Here is a 16,383-nt window from a genome sequence, read left to right as displayed (position 1 = left end):
ACTAGTTGGTCACACTAATAATGACACTAGTGTCATCTAACGATAAATACTTGACCCATAGACGTGACACTTTGAGAGATAGGAGTTTACAGTTTTATTAAACTGTTGGTGTAATAAAACCGATTTTAATTTTTTTTGAGTTATGACACTCTTTGAGCGGAGGTGCGATATAGTGTTTCTTTCTAATGAATTCCACAGGTTGTGGCAAAATAGGATCAAAAAACACAACTTTATTTTTTCACTAAACTAAAAAAATCATCAAAATTCAGTCAGCAGCTCAGAAGAAAAATATCTTTAAACGTGTAGTATATTTAAGGTGGTGCGTTAGTTTTGTAGAGTAGTGTATTTAGAAAGGGATGTGAATTGTAAGAAGTATGATAGCAAAGGGAAGAAGTTCTTGTATGCATTTTAATGGTACTAGCTTATTTAATCGATTTACTAACATTACAATTTTTCTTAATTCCCTGATATATTGTCAAATTAACAAACAAAAAACCATTATTTACGTTTTTTTCGTGGGATTTGCATTCGTCTGTAATATAACTCATTAAAAAGAGATTTCGAGCTTCCGTACTATATTCATTAAAACAATCAAGTGGTGTACGTAAACATTCTCGTGGTTATTAAAAAATGAAGTGACCAATCTATGAGGTCCTGAACCCATCAGACCATTAAGGAAAATGCAAGGCCATCTCTGATCTTCACGGTAGGAAGATTTTCCTCACAAGCAACCAATTGTGTTGTTATGGGTTTTCATTACGGGTTATTGCTTTTTTTGTTTGGTTGACTTTGTTGATATGTTCGAAAGATGAAAAAAATGTGTTAATACCCCACTTTTAAATATGGGAATATAAAAGTTATTTCTTTATTTTTTAAGACAGTAATGTTTGGAGTTTTGGCAGTGAGTGGGTTTTTGTAGTTATGTATTTTGAAAAAGTGAGTGTTTGTAGTTTCATTTTACATCGTCTTATTTGGATTAATGTGTAAGGTGCTACCTTTGAGTGGATAAGTTAATATTTAACGACCGATTATTTAATTTAAATAATTGCTTGGAAAGAAAACTAGTGAAAATCTAAATTTTTATTTAAAGTTTTGGGCTTTGCATGGGAAGTAATTAACAGAATTTAACATTAATTTATATATTTATTGGAAATAAATAATAATTTAATATTTTATTCATATTGCGTGAAAATTTGAAATAATTCGTTTTTTGAAACAAAAATCTAGGTAAAAGCTAATATTCCAGAAAAATAAGCAAAATTTAAGGGGGTTCAGGAGCTGTTAATTGCCAGGTATTTGACAACTTTTTCGTGAATATGTACTTATTTTAAGCAAGACTATACGTTTTCTGTAGAAATTTCGAAAAATTTTAGCGTAGGTTTTTTAATTATTACCAATTTTGTGCGAAAAATGAGTTTTTTTTTTAATTTTTGTTATAAATATATTAATACTTAAATATAAACATTTTATTTGTAAAGAAACAGAAAGCCTTTAGCGTTAAAATCCTTAAAATAAAATGGCGTTTTCTAAAATTATCCTTTTAATAAAAAGTAAAAAATCATTTTTCTAACCAAAAACTGTTTTGTAAAGTTACTGTTCTTTTTAATTTATAAACAATTATAATAATAGGTCTGGAACCCGCGTATGAAAAAAAATTTGATTAATAGCAAGCTGAAAATTTGTTAATAGCTTAATGGTGTCTAGTCGGATAAACTTTGATATATGAGAACACTGGAACAGGGGCAGTTTTAATTGTGGAATAGGTTAAAAATTTTGAACGGACAGACCACTAAAACGGCACATTTATTTTGTCCAACAGAATAGATTTAAACCCTCCGAACAGAGATTAAACTCTCATGCAAAAATCAGACTGCTATTTATCACCTGTCATAATTCCTGTCATTTGACATATTCTACATGTTCCACTCATTAAAACGCCCATTTGGTGATAAATAGCAGTCTGATTTTTGCATGAGAGTTTAATCTCTGTTCGGAGAGTTTAAGTCTATTCTGTCGGACAAAATAAATGTGCCGTTTTCGTGGTCTCACCGTTCCAACTTTTTAACCTGTTCCACAATTAAAACTTCCCCTGTTTCAGTGTTCCCATATATCAAAGTTTGTTAGACTTGACACCCTTAAGCTATTAACAAGTTTTCAGCTTGCTATTAATCAACTTTTCTTTCATACGCGGGTCCAGACCTATAACTTTTAAACTATTATTTTTAGACAAAATATTTTTAGATATTTGTATAGCTGATAATTTTTACACAGATTTAAAAGAAATAGAAAGTTATTCTGGGACGACTAAATAGACGATTAGATACAAAGTAACAATTATTTTTTAATTCACAGCTAATTTGTTTGTAATAATAATTAATAAAAGTAATTATTTTAATTGTACACATACAAAAAGGCAATCGTGTTTTTCGTCTTTTTGTTTGCTAGGTTTTTGAATTTAAATTTTATAAAAAAATTATTTTTGAGTTTAATAGGTGAGACTTAGATATTAAATTTAATTTTAAACAACTTTTCTGTAATTCTCCCTAATGTACCCTAATGCAAAGAGACTAATTCACCCCTTTCTTAAAAACGCATCATTTTAAAGAGTAGCACTCCGCGGTTTTTTATATTTGAGGATCCATTGACTATATGAAATAATAAAAAACCTTTAATTTTATATCTCCCTTCTAAACTACCTACATCATCAATAGCCTAACCCTAACCTCTTAGGTCTGTAATACGATTGGTGATGATACTTTTTCATGATTTTTGTTCTATTTATAATAAAATTAAATGTATCTTTTAGATTAGCATATTTTTTATTTTGGTGGTTCTAATAACAAACGAAACATCAGCTGGAGATGATGATTATAACGTTTTACATACAGATGGCGCCTACGAATTTGGTTACAATAATCCCGATTCATACCATTATGCACAAGCTAACAGAAATAACGTAGTAAAGGGTGAGTTTGGAGGAAGAAACCCCAAAACCGGTAAGTTATTTCTTCTATTTTAATATAAATTTCTCATAATACATTTGTTATCTTTATTCATTTTGGCGTTCTTATATTTCTCTTTAGTCTACACTATCTATGGTTTTCCTTTACTCCACAATTTAACTTGCTGCTTCTAAGTTGCTTATTATTTTTGGTATGAATTTTCTATATACCAAAATAACTCTCTCTCTCTATTCAGTCTTGACCCCCTGAAGGGAGTGTAGTGGTCGTCATAATATCATGTAGTATGTTTCGTCTCCATATATTTCTGATCCTGGTCATTTCTATTACATCATGCATAGGTCTTTTGAAACTTCCTGTAAACTAGTCAATCAATTTCGTTTTTCTCGTGGACTTTAGCCTTTTATCTTCCCTTGAATGATGAGTCTCTCCATTTGTCTATGTCTGACCTATGATATTGTCTATGTCTGTTAAAGATCTTTAGTTCTTTTAGAATAGTATTATGTCTTCTACGGTCGGTCTATTAAATTCGTAACATTCTTCATGCCAATTTCTCTCGTATTTGAATTATATTTTAAATAGGTACTATTGGAGTTATATTGCAATACGTTATATTGCAGTTGCATTGCGTCATTCTTAGTTACACTGCATCATGCTTTAGATGTTCCCAAGGTTGGTGTTTATGATTAGATATCTGATTCACTATTTAACAACTTAGAGGTTTTTTGTAGGTGCGATAGACAGTACAATTTATACAGCTGGACCAAGAGGTTTTAGACCCAGAGGTAAAAATGTCGTCCGAAAGTACGATTTAAGTCAGGCTGGACCGAGACCAGTAGGCTCCCGTTACGATCCTTATTTTGATCCGTATGAAGATCCAAGCTATAGTTTCTCCTTTAGAACCAGAACTTATAACAGAGATGAAAATGCCAATAGGTAAGTTTTTGTCCTAACTATAAAGAAAGAACTCCTTGTAATTTAATCAATTTTCTTATAGATTAGGAGATGTAACCGGAAGGTATTCCTATACAGACGACGTAGGAGAGAGACATAATGTCGAATATATTGCTGGTAAAAACACAGGGTTCCATGTTAAGACTCCCTTTCCTGATTCAAATCCAAAAGCTTATGGTCCGCTATATTTTAGAGGAAGGGGAAGACCTATACCAAGGGGAAGAACTTCAATTCAAAGAGGACTCGATGGAAGCTATAAGTATGATATTAATGATAATATTATTGATTAGAGTAATTCTTATTGCGTTATAACTTTTATGTCCTTTTATTTATACTGCTAGTCTTTTTCTTTCACTTTTTGTATATTCATCCTCTGGCTTTTTGTCATTTTCCAGTCGTATCTTGCAATGTATATTTCAGTTTTTGTGGTAGACTGGTGGTCTTCCTGCATTCCGAGAATTCCTAGTAGTAAACGATTTTGAATTTTTCTACTACTACTATTCCTGTTCAATCCTTTCATATCTTCTGAGCTGAAAAAGCTGTCTATTTTATATATAAAATATATTTATTTGTTCTCTTCTAAATATTCTTGCTATGGTACTTAAATATTTAAAAAATTGAAGAAAAAGATCTTCTGTGTAAAAGGTATATTAGTTTGAAAACCCCAATAAAGGGCTACATTAAAATACAGAACCTTTTCGCTCTAAAGAGAGCATCATCAGTGTTCTAAGCAAGCTCTACATGCTAAGCCACCAAAAATACATGGGTTAAAACCCTTAAAATGCCGACCAAAGGTCTTACATTGGCATATTATTTATTAAACCCTGGCGATGGGTGAAATTTAAAAGGTATACCTTAAGGCACCATATGACTATACCACAAGCATGTGGCTGGTTGAGTTGATTTCTCTGTCTTCACAAAGAGAAAGGTGAAAGCCAACTGAACACTGATGATGCTCTCTTTAGAGCGAAAACGTTCTGTATTTTAATGTAACCCTTTATTGGGGTTTTCAAACTAACATACCTTTTACACAGAAGATCTTTTTCTTCAATTTTTATAATTCATGTATACAGCCAGCTACCGGAAAAATTTTCCTTATGGATTTTAAATATTTAAATTATGTTTAAATTTTTGTGTTTGTTATGATCAGTATGTTTTCTCTACATATTTATTTTATTCTCCCTGTCCCATGCATTTCTCTAGTCCTTTGCTGTTATTACAACTCTACCATTTAAATCGCCCATTATAATTATACCCTTTTCTGAATTATCAATCTATCATTTAGCTCTTCAAAAAATTTGCCTTTCTCTTCTTTGCGTTGTCGTTTTACAATTAAGTATCCTTTGTATATTTACTTTAAGATTTTTCCTTTTATCTTTGTTTCAGTTACTACCATATTTGGTTCCTCTGCTTTATCCTTTATCAGTTTTTCGAACCATTTTTCTTGGATTTATTCCTATTTGGACAATTTTTTCATTCGTGTAGTCCCATTTTTACTCTTTTCCATTTATCACCATCTTCATAGACCTTTTCATCCTTCATCATTTTTCTAATCTTGGTCTGTAGTTCTCTTTCTTTCTTTGTTAAATCAAACTATGTAAATTTTTTCTTCTTGTATATCTTTTAGTTTGTTTTTATTCCTATATACATTAACCTCGTCTTTCATATAATTCATTTCAGCTGAATACACTTTCATCCAATTCTTCTGGCTCCTCTTAGTAAGCTGCAGCTCCAGATTTGTTTCAGTCAATTTTTCCAATAGCTCCTTGATCGGTTGAGTAGCATTAGTGTTTAAGTTAGGGCATTAAGTACAGTATTGATCCTCCGTTTATCTTTCTCTAGCTGCTTTATTTTTTTTTGCTGTTTTGTTAAACACAATTTTTATTATTTACCCTCGTAGATCGTTTTAACATATAATAAATACTACACCAAATATTTATTTAGATTTGTATCAGCCGGTCCTGACCAAAGACGAACTGAAACCAGTGATGCTACTGGTCATGTACGAGGATCCTATACATATCTTGATGACAAAGGGGTGCAGCATTCAGTTCATTATATCGCAGGACCAGAGACTGGATACAGAGTTCTGAAAACCGTTAAAGGACCACATTTACCCACTGTGTTTCCCTTTAATCGTCCAGATATAATTCCTCCAGATTTCTACGACTACAACGACAAAGACGTTTTCGATACTGCTGCTAGTGGTCACATAAAACCTGGTAGACCCGGTAGTAGGCCTGGTGGTCGTCCTCCTAGTTCAAAAGATTCTGGACAAGCAGAGCAAGACAATGGAGGCAAAGACGGAGACAGCGATTTTGGACAGCCAGGTTTTGCCGATTCTGGTAATGACTTTGAATTTGGACGAAAAAAACCTTCAGGTAATAAACCTTCTACTGCAGGAGGTGGGAAGCCATCGAAATCTCCTTATGATGAGGATGGCTCAGATGGTTATGATACTGATGATGACTTTGGTGATCTCTTCGGTGATGGTGGAGGAAAAAAACAGGGGCCAGGAAAGGGAGGTTCTAGCAAATCAAAACCTACTTCTACAACAAATAAACCTTTTCTACCTTCCGATGGATCTTTTGGTAACGGAATATCAAAAGAAGATAGTAGTGGTTCAAAGGAAGATGGAGGTTCAAAACCTAGTAATGAATACATACCTCCTAACAATGGTAAATCTGGTGAAGGTTCTGATGAAAATTATGGTTCCAAAGGAGATAGTTTTGGAAAACCAAGTAGTAGACCTTCCTCTACAAGACCCTCAGGTATGTTAATATTTCAAAATCATGTGTTTTATTATAGTGAAGTACTAGATATTCTTTAGCAAATTTCTTCTTTTTTTTTAACTTTCTATTAAGTTTCTTCTAACTTATGTAAGTCTTGGTTTAGCTTCAGTTTCAGCTTGGAATCAACATTTAGTTAATTGTTCTGTAGTTTTCTGGTTGTTTCTTACCGCCCTTTTTTGAATAATAAGATTAGCTCACCTTTTCTCAATTCTTCTGGTATTTATTGCATATGTGAACTTCCTTGTCTATGGTAATTTCTAGGAATTGTGGCCCAACGACATTTGTTGTTCCTCTGTAAATAACTTTTTTAGATAGCCAATTCATGCAGACTTTTAGATATGTTTCGGGTCTATTAATTCCTTCCCTTCGCTCTTTGACGTCTATAAAGCACCATATTTATTCCCATTTTTAAATTCCATTTTTCTCACAAGTAGGTAAATATGTTTCGTTTCTTATTCTCTTGTAATTTTCGTACGCTTGTTGTATCTTGTTTGATATGCATTTCAGGTAAGCTTTTTTTTTCTTCCATTTTTACTTTACCTCCGTATGGAATTATGGAATTTTTCGCTTTGGCAGAGACTTTATTTTCTTTATCTTTCTCCGTCTAGGGCTTCTTTTGTTGAGTCTAAGACGTTTGTTTTAATTTTTGCTCAACTTTCCTCGTCTCCACCGCTTTAGATAATACATATGTTTCTGCATTTTTTGCTATTATTTTTTGGTAGGAATACCTTGTTGTATCTATTAGATTTTCTACTTTTATTATAAGTTTTTGATTAAAAAATTGTATTCGTTTCTTGTTGTCAGGTTCATTCAGACCATCGAGCAGACCTCAAAGCACATTTTCAACAGAAGGTGACGATTTCGGCTTATTTGGTAGTGAGACCAATCGACCAAAACCACCACCATATCAAGGCGATACCGGATCCACAGGCCCAGTTATCACCATAGGAGCACCAAACAAAAACTGCCCAAGATGTCAAGGTGCTGTCTTGACCAACGTTGGAGACACCTACCTCTCAGTACCTCCGGGAGTATCGGTACGAGCTCACGTACAAGCAATAGATTTGCTTCCTTACAGTTCTAGGTTTCCCGGCCCAAGTGAACAATACAAGTCTGAGTTACCGCTCAACACTGAACAACTCAATTCAGAAAATGACAAAATTGTAGGCGAAGTAGATATAACTACTGAAAGTGACAGTGAAGAATTCACTACTGAAGAGACTACAACAGATGTTGATGTTACAACAAATCTGCCCAATACGGATGCACCTACTACTTAGATTTGAAATAATTTAGATCAGGTAAATGTTATCAAAATGTGCAAAACATGGTTTTAAAAGTCATAGAAAAAAACATAAAACACTTGTAAAATAATTTACCATACCACGCATTTGATAAGAATACAAAAAACTGAAATTTTTTTAACTAATTTACATTGAGTTGGTATACATAGTTTCTTATTTATAGTAAGTGTCTTACCTTTTGTCTCTATTATATTCCTCCACATATTTTCGTCCATTTTCTATTTTTTCATTTCCGCTGGCAGTATTTTCAGTACAAGGTAGGGCATAAAACTATTGGGAGATAGGGCCAGGTTGTTTGGGCCAAAATAATGAATAAAAGTCGACAGATTTTTTGTCTTTTTTGCTTATAATTTAGCTGTTTATTTATAAATTGTTATCAAAATCTGGCTAGAAACATATCTTTTGACAATGAATATAATTTTGAAAGTGAAGATGATTCAGATTTGATTCCAGGACAGGGTCTCTACAATGTGCTTATACATATTTCGTAGAATCCTCGGAGCACCTGTGTATAGTCTAGTCACAACATAGGGGGTCCCGTGGACACTTTTAGTTCGCCGCGATTTGATGGTGGTATTATAGGTTTTTTGGGTCGCTGAATCCAATGGAAGTGGTCTATAAGCCCAAATGTGGTGCGTTTAATTGTTATTAACAAATTATGATAAAATTAGGTGTTTTTCAGGAATTATTAGAAGCCCTGTAAATAAATTAATAGTGTTAAGGTCTTCTCTGGTGTATTTTTGGTCGATGAATCGAATGCGACTAGTCGCGATTACTCAAAATGGGTTTTTATTTTGTTAATAACAAAATAATTGTTTATTCGCCGAAAAGCTCGAAATGCGCTATCTACAGCAAGTTTGTAGTCTTTTTCATAGTATTTTTATACGCTAAATCGATTGCGGCTAGTCGTGATAGCTTAAACCACGTTCCAATATTGTTATTAATAAATTATTGCAAAAATAACGGTTTATAGTACGTTCACTCACGGTTTTTGCTCTAAATTTTAAAAAACCACTTAGATTGACATGAAATTCGGCATACACGTAGCTAACATGTCAAACAAAACAAGTGATGTTGTGCCGATTTTACTCTGGGGGTGAGTTTCACCCCTTTTCGGGGGTGAAAAAAGAAACCTTTAAAATGAGTCCGGAAGTGAATAAAATGATTAATTCTAAGCAACTTTTGTTCCATACAGTTTTTTCACTAAGTCAATACTTTTCGATTTATTTGGTTTTTTTGTTGAAAAATGAACATATTCACTCGCAAATAACTCAAAAAGTATTGACTTAGTGATAAAAAGTGTATAGAACGAACGTTGCTTAGAATTAATCAGTTTATCCAATTCCGGACTTAGAACATATTTTCAGTAACCGTTACTAGTCGCATTCGATTCATCGACAAAAAATACACCAGACAAGACCTTAACACTATCAATTTATTTACAGGGCTTCTAATAATTTCTGAGAAACACTTAATTTTACCATAATTTGTTAATAACAGTTAAACGCACCACATTTGGGCTTCAAGACCACTTCCATTGGATTCAGCGACCCAAAAAACCTATAATACCACCATAAAATCGCGGCGAACTAAAAGTGTCCACGAGACCCCCTATGTTGGGACTAGACTAGTAGAGGCACTCATTTGACTTACGAATATTATTGTGTTTGTTATGTTACATTTTGTTAGGAAAAGCCCCATGTGGATGATTCTTGGTGACACTCCATATAAAAGGGTAAAAATTTTGTTCGAGTAGTTTTGTGTAGTTTACTTGAGGTAGGTTGATGTTAACTAGCAGGAGCAACAGGAACAATTCAGTTCCTAGTCTATGTCTTAATAGTTATGGCACACCACGTACACTTTCTTGTGGTATCATCTTACTTTTTATCATAAGGCATATAAATAATATACAGTGCTAGTCAAAAGTCCGTACCCCCCTCGTATCTTTTGACCGGTTATACTTATAATAGTGAAATTTGGAGGAAAGAAATGAACGGGCGTAGGCTGCTTAACTAGTCATGACAGGTGACGTAAAAGTGACAGATGACTTTACAGCGCCACTGTGACAGATAATTTTAAATGGTACCCTATGGTAAGCGATACCTCGTTTGACAGGTATTAAAAATACTCATTCAGCTATACTAATTTTGTTTGAGTTTAAGCTCATTTGGATGAATAAATGAAATAATATTAAATTGTAGTTTCGGATTTAATTAATAAAAATTCAAACCTCCGCCTATGGTTACTTGTCAAAAAGGTTGACGTTGACGTAAAAACTACTAGAGAGCTGAAAAATCATAGAGTTACATATTAGCATAGAGAGAGTGTCATTCAGAGCGAAGTGACGACACCATCTTTTTTATTTGGATTAGTGTTGTTTCACTCTTACGCATAGTAAAGCTGCTACAGTTGTCCTCCTCTTCCGTGCCTATCTTCACACTGAATGTCATCATAGATTTTCGATACAATGTGTTAGAAAGAGATGCAGCAAACCAGTCCATGAGATCTTGTCGTCAGGAAGCGCGGAAGATAGGCTCCCTCTATGTTAATATATACCTCTATGTGAAAAATGTCAACTTTTTTGACAAAATAACCATGGGCGGACATTTGAATTTTTAATAATTTGATGCCAAACTACAAAGTTATATTTATTTCATTTATTCACCAAAATCAAAATCAACTTAAACCCAAAAAAATTAGTACGACTGAATAGATATTTTCAATACCTTTCAAATGAGGTGTCACTTGCCATAAGGTCCCATTTAAAATTATCTGTCACAGTGGCTCTGTAACGTCATCTGTCACTATTACGTCACCTGTCACAACTAGTTAAGAAGCGTACGCCCGTTTATTTCCTCCCTCCAAATTTCACTATTATATGTATAACCGTTCAAAAGATACGAGGGGGGTACGGACTTTTGACTAGCACTGTATATGCAAACAATATTATACGTATATATCAGGGGTGGCCAAGCTTCTTAATAGGCAGAGCCACTTTTCATAAGTTAAAATTTTTTGCGAGCCGCAATTAAAAACGTATTCAAAAAGTATGTAAAGAAGGTATGTACAATGTTTTTTAACAGAACTTTTATTTATTGAAAACAGAAATAAAATTACGCAATATTAAAACTTAATTACATTTTTGTTTTCCTTATTCTTCTTCTCGTTGTCCTTATGCCCAATAAGAGAGTCGAACTTTGCTATCACCTATCACCTATCCTCCTTTTACCCATTTCTTCCACGCCTCCCGGCCTTCTTCCCATTTCCTTCACCTGTTGTGTTGTTTTCCGTCTCTTTGTTCCGATTTCCTGGATTTGTTCCCTTTCTACGTCTGCTCCTTCTTCTTTTCCCCTGTCTCTTGGCATCTGTCACCTTCTTTACTAGTCTGTTCTCGTTCATGCCAGTTATATGTCCAAACCAATTCAGGTTTTTTTCGATGTTTTTTCTCTGTTGGTCTCTGTCTTGTTTCTAATGTTTTCGTTCCTTTCCCTGTCCAACATTTGTTTTCCTTCTTTTGGTAATTCTTTAAAATTTGGTGAATAATTTGTAACTTCTCAGTAATTCTTTCAGATGCTGGTTAGTTAATAATGATATGTGTTAGGATTTCACGAATTTTAAAATGGAATTAAATGTGCCATACAAGTACGTTGTTTCTAATATGGAAATAATTCGACCAGCATCCTTTTTAAATTTAGAGTATGTACTTCGATTTTGGTACAAATTTCCCAAATTCGGTAATCGGCGTCAACTTATAGTTTTATTTTCGAGCTTGATCTTCTTGCGGCTCTATTAATTTTAATTCACCAGATGTTATTTGGGTCATATATTGGTAATACATACAAAAATTCACCTTATCGACTATGTATATTTCAAATGAATTGAGAAAAAAATGAAGAGACGATTTAAAATATTTTAAGTCTTGAAATAAATATTGGACTTCGGTCAATATTCCTTCTGGCTTTTTTATTTACTCGTTAAGTTTTTCTAGTTTAATATTGTAACAAATTTTTTAAGTCGAGTAAAATGACTAAATATGTATACAAATAGGTCTGGAGTGGGTTGATTACTGACTTTTATGTCGCGCCTCTCTTAATATTCTTTCGCGCAGTTTTCGATTTGTTATATCACTGTTAGCTTGGATGGAAATGGAATTTGTTACAAAGTTCAATTTGGTCTTTCATATTTTTGTTGTCAGTAATTTAAAAGACATTCTGAAACACATATGGAACGATAATAATTTTTTTCAATAATTACACAAAATTGAAAAGATCTCGGGTACATTTATCGAGAGCCACAAGCAATTCTTCAAAGAGCCGCATGTGTCTCGCGAGCCGCAGTTTGGCCACCCCTGGTATATATACATTATTTACTTCAAGTACTTTATTTCGGTCTCAGGGTCCCAAACCTTGTTCAGCAGACAACCGAAGCATATTCATGAATACTGGAAATATATTGTGTGAAATAACGATTTGCGCACCTATTTGGTTTGATATCTAATTATTTACAAAATATGAAATAACTTAAATATAGTATTTTTACTACAAAAACGTTATTACGTAGGTCAAAATTTTTGACGTAAGAGAACTGTCAAAACATTAGAATGTGACTTTTCATTATTGCTATGTTTATTATAAACACGGCAATAATGAAAAGTAACATTCTAATGTTTTGACAGTTCTCTTACGTCAAAAATTTTGACCTACGTAATAACGTTTTTGTAGTAAAAATACTATAGTACTTCTCGTGAGCTGGTTTCATTACCATTCATTACCATTACTGGTTGCCTATATAGTTACTAATTAATGGATTAATCCGGTTAATTTCAAAAGCTCTCAGATTTATTTCTTGCCAAAACAAGATTGCATGAATCTCTGCCTGAAATATTTTTGGAAATAGGTATCGCTACCCGCCTGTTAGGCCAACCTAAAAAGAGATAAAAAAATCACTACCTAACTTGCTCTGGTACCTATGGCCACAAGCTAAAATTCGTACGTAATGTTTATCTCCTTAAAAAATCGAATATGCTTTTCTTCTTCTTCTTTCTCTTTATAACCAATTCTGCTTGTTCACTGACGAATTAAGAACGCTGTGGAAGGTTGTCCTTCAGGGGAAGTTGTCCTATTTTGACCACAAGGGACTCCTCCATTCTGCGTATGTGCTTATTTCACTCTTTTTTTTTCTATTTAGTTTAAATTCGGTTATACATTGTACGTTATATTTTCTCATATTGTCTTCACTTCTCTTTCAATTTCTCAGTGTATTTCCTGTAATTTCTTCTTAGTAGATACTCTCATCTCTGCTGTTTCCAGTAGTTTTTGTGTTTTCGGTTCTTGTTTCTGATGCATATCGCTCATCCGGAAGAAAAGTGTCCCAACTCAAAAAACCGCGTTTTTCAGGGGAGATAAAAATAGATTTTTTAGATCTTAATTTGACTATAAGTTTTAAACGGTAACTGCTAAAATTTATAAATTAAAAACGAAGAATGTGGATAAGTGAATGTTTCTAATTGTGTAAGAGACAAAACCACTATGATATCTGATTTAACAAAGAAAAAAATGCAAATTTTGAGTTATGTCACTTTTCTTTTAAAATATTGGCCACTTTTTTTTTAAATTACCGAAAAATACCTAGGACACTTCTCGAAATACAACGGTTTTTGTGTTAAATAGCGATAAGTTCACGTCGAATGTCAGAGCATAACTGGAAAGTGTCATTTTTCCGGAATAAAAGTAACCATTTGACCATCAAAAGAATAATGACACTACCGCCATCTTTCGAAGTTGGAAGTAAACATATACGAGTATGTGACATTTTTTCTGATAAAAGTGTAGGATATTTGGCGTCAATTTAACAAGATAACTCGATTTATGCATTTTTTGAGTTATGTCACTTTTCTTCCGGATGAGCGATATGTCATTATTGGTCTTATACTGGCTTTATAAATTCTTGACTTCATCTCAGTATTAATATGTTGGTTTAGCTGTATAGCATTATTAAGACATCTTGTCAGTCTACCTATTTGCTTTTTGTACTCAATTTTTGTCCAAGTCTCCGTAGTTTCTTCTTCGTGTACCATGACCTTTCAGAACTTTGGTCACCAATCACCATCATAGCTATCTTAATTGTATTTCCTGCCACTCTAAGTAGCGTGATTGTATCAACACCATACCAATATCGCAAGTTCTTCAACCATGAAGTTCTTCTTCGTCCTGGACTGTGTTTGCCTGCTATTTTCCCTTGCATAATATTTTGTAGCAAGCTATATTTGGAACCTCTGATTACATATCAGATTTTCTTATTGCTTATTTTCTCTATAGTTAGACTATGCGATTTCAAAATATTTTATTTCACCAAAAAAGGAAAGCACGGATATATCAAACCATTGTGGGACCTATACTGATATAAGAGGCAGAATGATGGCAACTGAATAATTAAGAGAAATCAACAGTGAAATATCAAGACTACAATATGTGCAATTAAGCACAATATGACAAACATCAAAGATAAATATCAGTCACAGAGCGAATTAAAACGCACCAGTTAATTTGGCTTAGTGGCCGAAGAAAGCCCCGGAATATATGCCAAAAATAAACAAATAAAAGAAAAAAAAAGGACATGGAGACAAGCATTGATAAAGGAATGATTTTCTAAGATTTCGAAGAAGATGATCAGTTGGGTAAGTGGCGCATCGTATGAAGTGCAAGAAGCAATGAATATATAAAATTATTACATGGCTTGTTGTAAATATTTTCTCTACAGATTCTTGGTAAATCGATGTTTTCCATTTCCATTCCATTTCCCCTCCCCTCTTCTAAATTCTTTAACGTAATATACCAACTATTGTTATGTAAAATTTCATATATTATTGAAGATATTTAACATTTACCGATTTTCCATACCTGCAGTATAAATAGGGTAAATAATTTTTAGTAATGTATGTGACCCCTATTTTCACTTGCTGTTTTACAGACTGACCATTCATCATATAAAATATGTTATAGAATTGCATATATCTATATCAAATAATAATAACATAATTTTGTAAAAATCGATTATATTTAAATAAATTATTTATACAAATTCAATATTAATCATTTTCCTACCTTTTCCATTACACAGTTTTAATGACAAAACTAATATGTTCAGAGAAATCTTATATTTTGTACTGTGTGGCCAATTAAGCCAAATCTCAGTAAAGTATTATAAGGTATTGGGCTACAATTAAAAAAAATCACGGTTACCTCCCTGATGGACTTCGTCTATTCAGTTATTCCTGTTGAGTTAGACAACTTTTCTAATACGGAAAGTTTTCGGGGGTAATCTTTGGTGCATTCTACAACTGGAGTGAAAAGTGATCCAACAAGCACTGTGGATGTAAAAAGTACACGAGGTACATGATGTGACTCAGACTACCTACTAGTTCAGATACACTTTAGATGTATGATCACATGATTAGCCCGATCAGGGAACTCAAAATTTTACGAAAACCTCCAAAAAAATAAAGAAAGGAGGAAAATTTGGGAATAGGTAGTTAAAATTGTCTATTATTATATAAGAAACAGTTTACAATTCTACATCCGCTCCATTTTACAAAAATTAGGAAATACGGGGTTAAAATATTTTCTCGTGAGTGAAAAAATATACGTTCAAAATAGGCCCGGAATTGGATAAAATTATTAATTCTAAGCAACTTTTGTTCTATAGAGTTTTTTTGACTAAGTCAATACTTTTCGAGTTATTTGCGAGTGAATATGCTCATTTTTAACAAAAAAAAAACATGTTTATGGACGGTTTTTCGCAGATAACTCAAAAAGTAAGTACTCTAGCGACAAAAATATACTTAGTAAAAATATAGCTTATAAAAAATTGAAAAAAAGGGTGTACGCGTGAGGTCTGCAGAACCAGTATAAGCAGAGTTGTAGCTAATGAAAAGTAGGTTCTTCCTCGTCAAATTCCAAATCGAATATTTCAATGTGAAATAAGAAAAAAACAGAGAATTTTTCGGGGAAAATTCATTACAACTTTTTTAAATTGTTTAAAAAAAGTTTATTTTTGTTTTTACTAACATTAAAAATAAGTGAGTTACGCTCAAAATATTGTTGGTCCATTTTATTTTTTGGTACAAAAATCGCGAAAATCACCCCCTAATTAGCTTCCCAAATAAAATTAATTATAACCGCTTCACAAGTTACTTTACTTATGTATTGTTTATATTATCTATAAGTTTTATTGGTCCAAAGTGCTCAGTTTTGAAAAAAATTGGATTTAAAATAAAACATTTTTTTTAATTTTGAAAAAAAATGGAATTGTTCATGGAATTAACTTAAAAAATATAAGTAATACCAAAAATCTTAAAGAGTAATAAAATGTACG

The 16,383-nt window shown here is 32.8% G+C and overlaps 1 protein-coding gene across 1 annotated transcript; it reads left to right on the top strand.

Moving 5' to 3' along the window:
- Positions 1-811: 811 nt before the first annotated feature.
- LOC114326459 (uncharacterized) lies at positions 812-12,619 on the top strand. The gene is made up of 6 exons (XM_028274839.2): positions 812-936; positions 2,807-2,996; positions 3,692-3,896; positions 3,958-4,173; positions 5,859-6,685; positions 7,511-12,619. Exons 1-6 carry the CDS (start codon positions 922-924, stop codon positions 7,984-7,986), a joined length of 1,929 nt encoding a protein of 642 aa, XP_028130640.1. The 5' UTR covers positions 812-921; the 3' UTR covers positions 7,987-12,619.
- The last annotated feature ends 3,764 nt before the right edge of the window (positions 12,620-16,383 follow it).

This window comes from Diabrotica virgifera, chromosome 7 (genome assembly GCF_917563875.1).
Source record: "Diabrotica virgifera virgifera chromosome 7, PGI_DIABVI_V3a".
NCBI lineage: Eukaryota > Metazoa > Arthropoda > Insecta > Coleoptera > Chrysomelidae > Diabrotica > Diabrotica virgifera.
This window is presented reverse-complemented; position numbering and strand designations above follow the sequence as displayed.

What these genes read in the sequence shown, in the direction of transcription:
- LOC114326459 (XM_028274839.2), top strand. An exon ending in AGGAAGAAACCCCAAAACCG is followed by an intron (nt 2,997 to 3,691) that starts GTAAGTTATTTC and finishes GGTTTTTTGTAG; the next exon opens with GTGCGATAGACAGTACAATT. An exon ending in GGACTCGATGGAAGCTATAA is followed by an intron (nt 4,174 to 5,858) that starts GTATGATATTAA and finishes ATATTTATTTAG; the next exon opens with ATTTGTATCAGCCGGTCCTG.